Here is a 9201-nt window from a genome sequence, read left to right as displayed (position 1 = left end):
GAACAGGTAGCGAACAGACACAGAGCCAAAATCCAATTAGCGAACAGGTAGCGAACAGGTGGCGAACACGTTCGCTGAGCGAAGGCGTAGCGAATGCCTCCTGTCAGGACAGTTCAAAACTTGCGATTTCTACACCAAATCACCCAAAAATCCCATTTTTCATGTTATAAACCCCAAATAAGTTCATATTCAAGTATAACAAGCATATCTAAACACAAAAGGACAGTTCATTTCACCGATCTACCATTTTTACTACGAAAAAGTAGAGATTTAACACTTTTACTCAAAACTCTCAAGAACACAAAGTTCTTGAGTTTAATCCTTTATAAATCTCGTTTTTAACCAATAAATTCGTTCATACATCATGATAAGAGCATGTTAAACATGTTATGAACCTTAGAATCGATTTCCATTAAGAAAATCCATTCACAACTAAAACGAAAATGGGGTGGAGGAAGTTCGGGTGAGGAGAAATCGACATTCTCCCCTTCCTCGAGTCACCCACGAATATGAAATCTACTCTCTTACCTGGATTCGAAGAAAACACGATGAAGCTCTCGAATCCCTAGCTCTTCTTCCCGCCCTAGCTCCTCAAGCTCTCTCCTTCTCTCTTCACTCTCACAAGAACATGAGAAATGAAATGTTCACTCTCCCTCTTGGGCTATATGGCGCCCCCTCACAAGTCCACAAGGCCCGTTGGGCCTCAAGCCCAATTGGCTTGGCCCAACTCGTGTTAACTCTCACTAACTCGCGCGTTAACTAAAACTCTCGATAAATAACTTAAAGTTACTATCTTACTTAAAAAACCACATCACCAAATAATTAAACACTTAAATAGTGAATAATAAATTTGGGTCGTTACACATGCAAAACAAAAATCCAAATGAAGAAACATCAGAATTACACAGAAGCACTTGGGGATGAATCACTTTCTTCTCCTTCAGCATCTGAGTCAGCTTCTTCTTCACCACTAGTACCATCATCACCTGCATCAGCTGCTTGAGCTGCAGCCTCTTCAACCCTGAGGGCATGTATCATCCTTTCAAACTGCAACTTCTTTTCATCTAGCTCCTTACAGTTTGCTTCCAGCATAGCAATCATCTCCTTCCTTGTCATAGGAGTGTCAGCAGCAGCATTTGATGGTCCAACAATATCTGGAGCATGCTGTTTACTGTACAGCTTCTGATGAATGGCCAGAGGTGTTGCCCTTTTCTTAGCAGACTCATCCTCATGCCTTATATTAGGATGTTGGGACAAGATGATGTCACAGATTAGGGTTGGAAATGCAATGGGTTGCTTGGTGACAGAGGTCTTGGCATGCTGCACAACTTGATTGAAAATATATAGGCCAGCATTAAATTTTGTACCAGTACCAATCATATAAATGAGCTTACCCAGATTTGTTGCAATGTCAGATGCATGTGTTGTAGGAACCCAGTTGACAGATGCAATACGATTCAAGATGGCATACTTTTGGGTTAGCTTGACAGCAGGTACCTTCTCCTTCTTGGGCCAGGTTTTCACCTTTTCAGCTGTGATAGTTTTGCAGACCACATTGTCAGATACATCTATGTCAGGGTGAGGATCATCAGCATTACCCAGCACCTTGTTGATCACACTTGGAGAAAATGTCACACATTTTCCTCGAACATATACCTTCTGAAATTCTTTGTCCAAGGGATTGTCACAACCTATAGGGATGTTGACAACAAACTCCCTAACCAGCTTCTCATAGCAGGAGCCTAAGCCCCACACAGTTTTGATCAATCCAGCATCATTGATCAAACTCACAATCTCTTCACATTCCAGAATATCTTTGCCTAGTTCCCTTTCCAGAGCCAATCTTCTTTTGCAAATGATTCCCCATCGTTGAGCATAAGATGGAAGATGAAATGAAACATTGTCACAAGGGAAGTCTTCAATGTCAGGAGCAGCAGATTGAGGCAAGGCCTTTTTAGCAGACATAGCCTTCTTAGCAGGAGGCTTGATGCTTGAGTCATCCTTTTCAGCTTCAAAATCAGAGTCACTTGATGGTACACTCTTCCTTTTCAGCACACCCTTTTTCTTTTCAGGAGGAGGTATAGGCTTGCTCCATCCTTTCTTAGGACCATACTTGACAGGCTTCAGAGTATTGTCCTTTGTTTTCTTGGTGACAACAGGGGTAGTGGTGACAGCAGGTGCAGGTGTAGTGGTCCTGCTTCTCAGTCTTCTCCCAATACCTTTCTGAGTAGGTGGAGGTTGCAGATCTTCTTCAGAAGGGACTTCATCAACATCCATTATGTCCTGTTCTTCATTGGTGGTTTTCTCAGAGTCCTCACCAGCTTCATTCTCTGGCTCAGAATCAGCCACATCTTCAGGGGTACTTTCTTTGTTTACTTCCTCTTCAGTGGAAGCTTCAGTATTAGATCCACTGCCAAACGACCCCGTGGCAGTGTTAGCATGTGGGCTAGATCCTCCTTTGGATGCTTCAACATCCTTCTCAGCATCAGTTTGAAGGTGTGAAAACACAAGAAGGGGGGGGGGGGGGGGGTTGAATTGTGTTTTAGCCAAGTTAAAACTTTTTCAAGTTCTTAACTCAACTACGTTAGCAGCGGATAAATAACACAAATAAAAGCAAGATAGAGAAAGAGAAATCACACAAGCAATTTATACTGGTTCCTCTCACAAAACGAGAGTAGTCCAGTCCCCTTGCACTTCCAAGGGAGTTCACTATAATCACACAAGATTACACCTGCTCAAGCACACAAGCAAGAGACTTCTCAACAATGCTCAAGCACACAAGCTTAAGACTTCACACTTAAGCACACAAGCTTAAGTTTCCTCAAGTAATAGAAAAGTATATAACAATATACAAATGCTCTTAACAGAACCTAAAGAGAGTCAATACAAAGAGTACAGAGTATTAGACTAAGTGCAAAAACACTTAACAGCGGTTCAGAGCTTGTATATCACAAAGTTCAGAGTTTGTTCAGCGTACGTTCAATCCTTAATAATATTATTTATGTTGTAGCTGAATCTTCTAGTATATATACCACTAGAAAAGAGTCGTTGCAAAAAGAACCGTTGGAGTTGATAATCTTTTGTCTTCAAGCAGTCTGTCTTGATGCAGTTTGGTTGTATCCAAAACTAAGAAAGAGTTTCAGTTACTTTGACTACTGCAGAGTGGACTTTCCTTATTCAGCTAACAAAACTGAAGACCCACGTTCTCAAAAGAGAACAGACAAACTGAGGGTAGCTGAACTGATCAGGCTTGAAGGGTCCTTTTCTTCATTGGTAGAAGAGTTGACTAACAGAGAGAATCTTCACAGCTTTCAAAGAGATCTTCAGACTTTGATGAAGCTTAGTAGTCAGTCAAGAAGTTCTGAAGACTTCATCCTCTGAAGGTTGTAACTTCTGAAGTCCAACATCTTCTGAGCGCTTGTGAACTTCTGAATTCACATCCTCTGAACTTCATTCAGAGCTTATATGATGCTTATATCTGCACACTTAAAATAAATTTTTAGTCCTTCCAATTGTTAATTAATACTTTGTTATCATCAAAACCTTTATAGATATAGGTGAAGGTGTGAAAACACAAGAAGGGGGGGGTTGAATTGTGTTTTAGCTAAGTTAAAACTTTTTCAAGTTCTTAACTCAGCTACGTTCGCAGCGGATAAATAACACAAATAATAACAAGAGAGAGAGAGAGAAAAACACACAAGCAGTTTATACTGGTTCCTCTCACAAAACGAGAGTAGTCCAGTCCCCTTGCACTTCCAAGGGAGTTCACTATAATCACACAAGATTACACCTGCTCAAGCACACAAGCAAGAGACTTCTCAACAATGCTCAAGCACACAAGCAAGAGACTTCTCAACAATGCTCAAGCACACAAGCAAGAGACTTCACACTTAAGCACACAAGCTTAAGTTACACACTTAAGCACACAAGCTTAAGTTTCCTCAAGTAAATAGTAAAGTATATAAAAATATACAAGTGCTCTTAGATGAACCTAAAGAGAGCAAATACAAATATTACAGAGTATTTGGCTAAAGTGCAAAAACACTTGAGAAAGGTTCAGAGCTTGTATATCACAGAGTTCAGAGTTTGTTCAGCGCACGTTCAATTCTTGATAATTATCACTTAGTTGCAGCTGATCCTTCTAGTATATATACCACTAGAAAAGAGTCGTTGCAAAAGGAGCCGTTGGAGTTGATAACCTTTTGTCTTCAAGCAGTCTGTCTTGATGCAGTTTGGTTGTATCCAAAACTAAGAAAGAGTTTCAGTTACTTTGACTACTGCAGAGAAGACTTTCCTTATTCAGCTAACAAAACTGAAGACCCACGTTCTCAGGTTAGGACAGACAAAACAGAGGTAGCTGAACTGATCAGGCTTGAAAGGTCCTTTTCTCCATTGGTAGAAGAGTTGACTAGCAAAGGGAATCTTTACAGCTTTCAAAGAGATCTTCAGAGGTTGATGAAGCTTGTAGACAGACAAGAAGTTCTGAAGTCTTCATCCTCTGAATGTTGTATCTTCTGAAGTCCAACATCTTCTGAGCGCTTGTGAACTTCTGAATTCACATCCTCTGAACTTCACTCAGAGCTTATATGATGCATATATCTGCGCACTTAAAATAAATTTTTAGTCCATTCAATTGTTAATTAATACTTTGTTATCATCAAAACCTTTATAGATTTAGGGGCAAACATTTTTAAATCAATTTTGTTCCAACAATCTCCCCCTTTTTGATGATGACAAACATAAGTATTAATTGACAATTGTTGTTAAATTAACTTATCATGTTTCTCTTAGGTTTATGAGGTTTGCAAGCTCCCCCTAAGATTGATATTCCATAAAGTCTGAACTTTATGTTTTATCCATGATATTTTAATTTAGTATAAGATTAAGATGGTTTGAAATAAAACAAGTTTCATATCTTTCTTCAGAGTGAGAGGTTTGCAAGCTCTCCCCCTAAATCTCATAAGGCTAAGTTAAAATTGCACTCTTAACTTATCCTTACTTATGAAATTTATTTTAGTTCCAACTAACTTAGTCTCCACCTTGAAATACGTAAAACAACTTAAACGTAACAACTTTTAATTTAACAGATAAAAGCGAGATAAAAGGTGTGGTTTCAGTTTTGGAACTTATCAATTAATGCGTAACTACTCCCCCTTTTGTCATTATCAAAAAGTAAAACAAAGTTATATAACCAAGACAGTCAAAGAAAAAGGAGAGTGGTTGTTACAAAGGTGAATTAAATTCAAAAGCGAAAACCAATGCGCTCAAGGGTTTATAAAAACGGAACAAGTTATCATACCTGCTTCAAGTAAAAACAAGAAGAAACAAGTGAAGCAAGAAAAATTTGGAATAATGAAAAGATTTAGTTTACGCATCGCAGAGTTTAAGAGAAAGAAGAACGAAGAGAAACGCGAAGACGATGAGAAGGATAAAGAAGACAACAAGATACCACAAGATGCTGAGATAATAATCATCTCATCAGATTCTGAAGCTGAAGAGAATGAAGATGATGCTGACTATGTTGAGTTTCTGGCTAGCTATGTTCCAGAAGAGGAACAAGAAGAAGAAGAACAAGAACAAAACCCAGATCCCATAGAAATTTCATCAGAGGATGCTGAGGAGAAATCAGAGATTTCTTCTGAGTTTTATCCATCTGATTAGGATTAGGTTGTCTTTTTCTTTTTCTTTTTACCAATGTACTCAACATGGTTAGAGCATTAATAAAAAAATTTTCGTTTTAAAAAGCATCTTGTGTTCTTATGTTCTTATTTATCAAGAAAATTAGCATAAGCAAAACAAACAAAATATAAAACAAACCACATAAAAAAATAGAACAAACATAGCTTAAGAAGAAAATTGTTCAGAGGATAAACAGAGAATAAAAAGAAAACATAGAACATGTGCAGAGAATCCTAGGGTTTCTTAAGAAAGGCTAAGAGTTGGTCGAATTTATCATTCAAAGATCCCACATTGGAAACTAAACCATCCACCTTGGTTTCCAATGTCTCATGAGCAGCTCTTTGACGTTCTAAACCTTCTTGCTGTTCCCTCAGGGCCTCTTGAAAAATCTGCAACTGATTAGCCATCACAGGAGCTTGATCTTCAATCACAGGTGCTTGTTCTTCAACCAAAGGCGCCTTGCCTTTATCAGAGGGTTCACCTTCCTCTGGATAGTCAATCATCAGCACATCCTCTTGATTCTGAGAAGCAAGCACATCATCCTCTGAGATGTCCTCTGGCTGCAACTCATTAGCCAACTGGGCAACTCTTGCAGCAGCTTCTTCTAACCTTTCAGACTCAGACCTCTGAGCTTCAAGACTCTGAAACAGCTTGGAGTCTATCCAGATGACTTTGAAAGCATTCAGACGGTGTTCAACAGCAGCAATTTCTTCCAGCTTAGCAAGTTCAAATCCAGCATGATTAAACATGGTTAACCTTTTCAATTCAGCCCTAGCCAGACTTTTCCTCATGAAGTCGATCACATCCAAATCCCTCTTACCAACAACAGCCTTAATCTCTTCAGCAGCACCATCCAAAGCATTGCAAATCCTTGCCTTAATGCTTGAAACTTCCAAATCCACATCAGAAGGGCAAACTAAGAACCTGTCCTTTATTTGAGATAATCTAAGCAAATCTTCATGAAACTGAGTGGATAGATTACTAAAAGGGTTGGATGATGAGGGTGAAGGATTGGGAATGGTAGAGAGATTGGTTGAGTCATTAGCATGTTTGTCAATAATGACAACTTCTGCCTCTGAAGGTTTGGGAGCACAAGTGTGAATACGCTCAGGAGAAGCTTGTTCAGCACTTGGATTAGGATGGGGTTCAGGGGTTGGTTCAGATGATGAGATGTCAGAAGTGGATTCAGGGTAAATATACTCAGGAGATGGTTCAGGAGATTTATGGTCAGGTGTTGGTTCAGGAGCAATTTGTTCAGGAGTTGTGTTAGGGGATCTAAGTGGAGAAGATTGTTTGATAGGAGAGGTTGGTTCAGCATTTGGAATATCTGGTTGAGGTTCAGATGGTGAAATTTCAAAATGAGGTTGAGGTTGAGGTGATTTAGGTTTAAGTGGAGATGAAGGTTTCTGGGTGAAAGTTTGGTTATTCAGAGGGTCAGGGCTAAGATGTTTTTCTAGTTCAGATAGGGGGTTATCAGAGGTTGGAATATCAGAGGTTGGTAAAATAGTTCTGAGAGGTTTGGTGTAACCTATCCCAATCTCTTTTTCATTAAAGACATACTTAGTAGACTTACCTTTATCTTTTGAAATAGGAGCAGGTCTTTTCTTCAACTTTGAAACCAGAGTGTCTTCATCAGATTCAGTGTCATCTTCAGACTCAGATTCTTCAGATGAACTGTCATCCTCAACAACAATAGGCTTTTTGGAAGCTCCTTCAGCAGCCTTGTTTGTAGTTTCTTCATGCTTCCTCTTAGTCCTTTGCTCAGCCATAGATTGTTCAACTTTAACTTTCTTCTGAGCCAGAAGATCTGGCTTTGGTAGATCATCTTGAGCTTCAGCCTTTCTTTTTGGTTTCCTCTTAGGATTATACAGATTTACAGGAGCAGGAGGAACCATACTTCTATCAACAACAAATCCTTCTTGTCTGAGCACTTCCAAATAGTCCTGAATTACATGCTCAGCATCAGCTTCAGATATAACTGGGTAGCCTGCGACATACAGACGATCCTCAAGCCTAACAGTGAACTCTTGTGGGGGAGCAACAGGCTTAGATGCAATCAAACGCATCTTGGACAGAAAGTTAGCGTTCAGAATTTCTGGATAGAACCTCTTCTCAACCAATTCAGGGTGGAATTTCCTCAAGTTCTGAACAACATGACCTTGATGCAGAAGGTCTGACAACAGCCTAGGATAAACTATAGTAGTTTTCCTCTGAGATTTACTTGCAAAAATGGCTTCACAAATACGTTCAAAAAAGTAATCTCCAAGATTAACCTTCTTTCCAGTCAGAAGGAAATACAGCAGATGACGATGAGTCCAGGAGATTGTATCAGTCCCACCAACCCTTGGACTGATAGCTGCTAGGATGATCTTGAAAAGAACTCTACATTCATCAGTCAAACCCTTTACTTTCCCTTTTAAGGAGAAATCTGTGCAAATGAGATGCAGAAGATCATCCCTGTATCTTGTATCCTTTTCAAACACATCTAACTCTATCCCAGAGTTAGGTAGACCAAGAAGAGCATTGAAATGGATAGGCGAGAGTGCCATGTTCATCCCACAGATATTTGACCTAATTTGTACACCTGTATAATCCAGCAGACCCATTTCCTTCCTAGTTTTACCCTTCAGACTAGGATTCCTTTCTATTGCTGCAAGCTCTTCCTTCTTAGCTTCATGCTTATCAAATACCTTTGCTTTCATCCAAAATTTCTTCAACAAATCTGGATAAATGGGACCATTAAGCATGTCGAAGTACTTATCCCATCCCTGAGTGATAAAGTACTTTTTAACATCAAACCCATTAGCTTGTAGACCATCGAAATCAACCATCTTCTCTGAAAGAAAAGTAAGTTCAGATTCTGGAAACTCCATCTCGTTCCCAACGATCTGAAGATTTTTGAAAATAAACGGTGGAATCCTTTTTGACGAAGAAGACGAAGCACCAGCCATTGTTGGAGATTAGGGTAAGGTTTGGAAAACTAACGAGAGAGAAAGAAAGTTTGTTGGAGGTTTAGAAAGAATATGAAAGTGTAGGTTGTGAAAGTGAATAGTGTGCAAGTGTATTGTGTAAGTTTTATTTAAATGCACACAGTTAACACGAAAATAGCAAATTTGGGAAGTCACGCTAATTGACAGAAAGTTGAATACCAAAAATCATCATTAACCACCCACTACCTGACACACGTAGACCACGTGCAGAAATTTACTCGGTAACTGCTATTTTAATGGACAACTGTTCAGCAGTGAATACTAAACGTTTCCCACTTAAATAGTTCAGAGCCTCTGAGTTATTTAAAATTCTCTATCAGAGTTAAGTACTTCAGAGCTTGTGTTTCAGATGTTCTGTATCATAAGTTCTGATATACATAACCTCTTACACTTTAAATGCCAAAAAAAAATTTTCATTCAGAGATTGAAAACATGTTCAGATGTTTCTTTATAAAATCAAATCTTTCAACAGATAAGGCTTTAGTAAATATGTCAGCCCATTGATTTTCAGTATCAACAAACTTAATATCTA

General features: G+C 39.0%; 1 protein-coding gene across 1 annotated transcript; it reads right to left on the bottom strand.

Annotated features, from left to right (window-relative positions):
• Positions 1 to 900: 900 nt before the first annotated feature.
• LOC123896161 lies at positions 901 to 6541 on the bottom strand. Its single transcript, XM_045946581.1, has 4 exons — positions 6500 to 6541; positions 1908 to 2475; positions 1395 to 1820; positions 901 to 1328 (listed from the first exon to the last, which is right to left on the bottom strand). Exons 1-4 carry the CDS (start codon positions 6539 to 6541, stop codon positions 901 to 903), a joined length of 1464 nt encoding a protein of 487 aa, XP_045802537.1.
• Between the last annotated feature and the right edge of the window lie 2660 nt (positions 6542 to 9201).

The sequence above is a fragment of the Trifolium pratense genome, linkage group LG7, assembly GCF_020283565.1.
Source record: "Trifolium pratense cultivar HEN17-A07 linkage group LG7, ARS_RC_1.1, whole genome shotgun sequence".
NCBI lineage: Eukaryota > Viridiplantae > Streptophyta > Magnoliopsida > Fabales > Fabaceae > Trifolium > Trifolium pratense.
The sequence above is the reverse complement of the archived record's forward strand: the minus strand, read 5'-3'. Positions and strand labels throughout refer to the sequence as shown.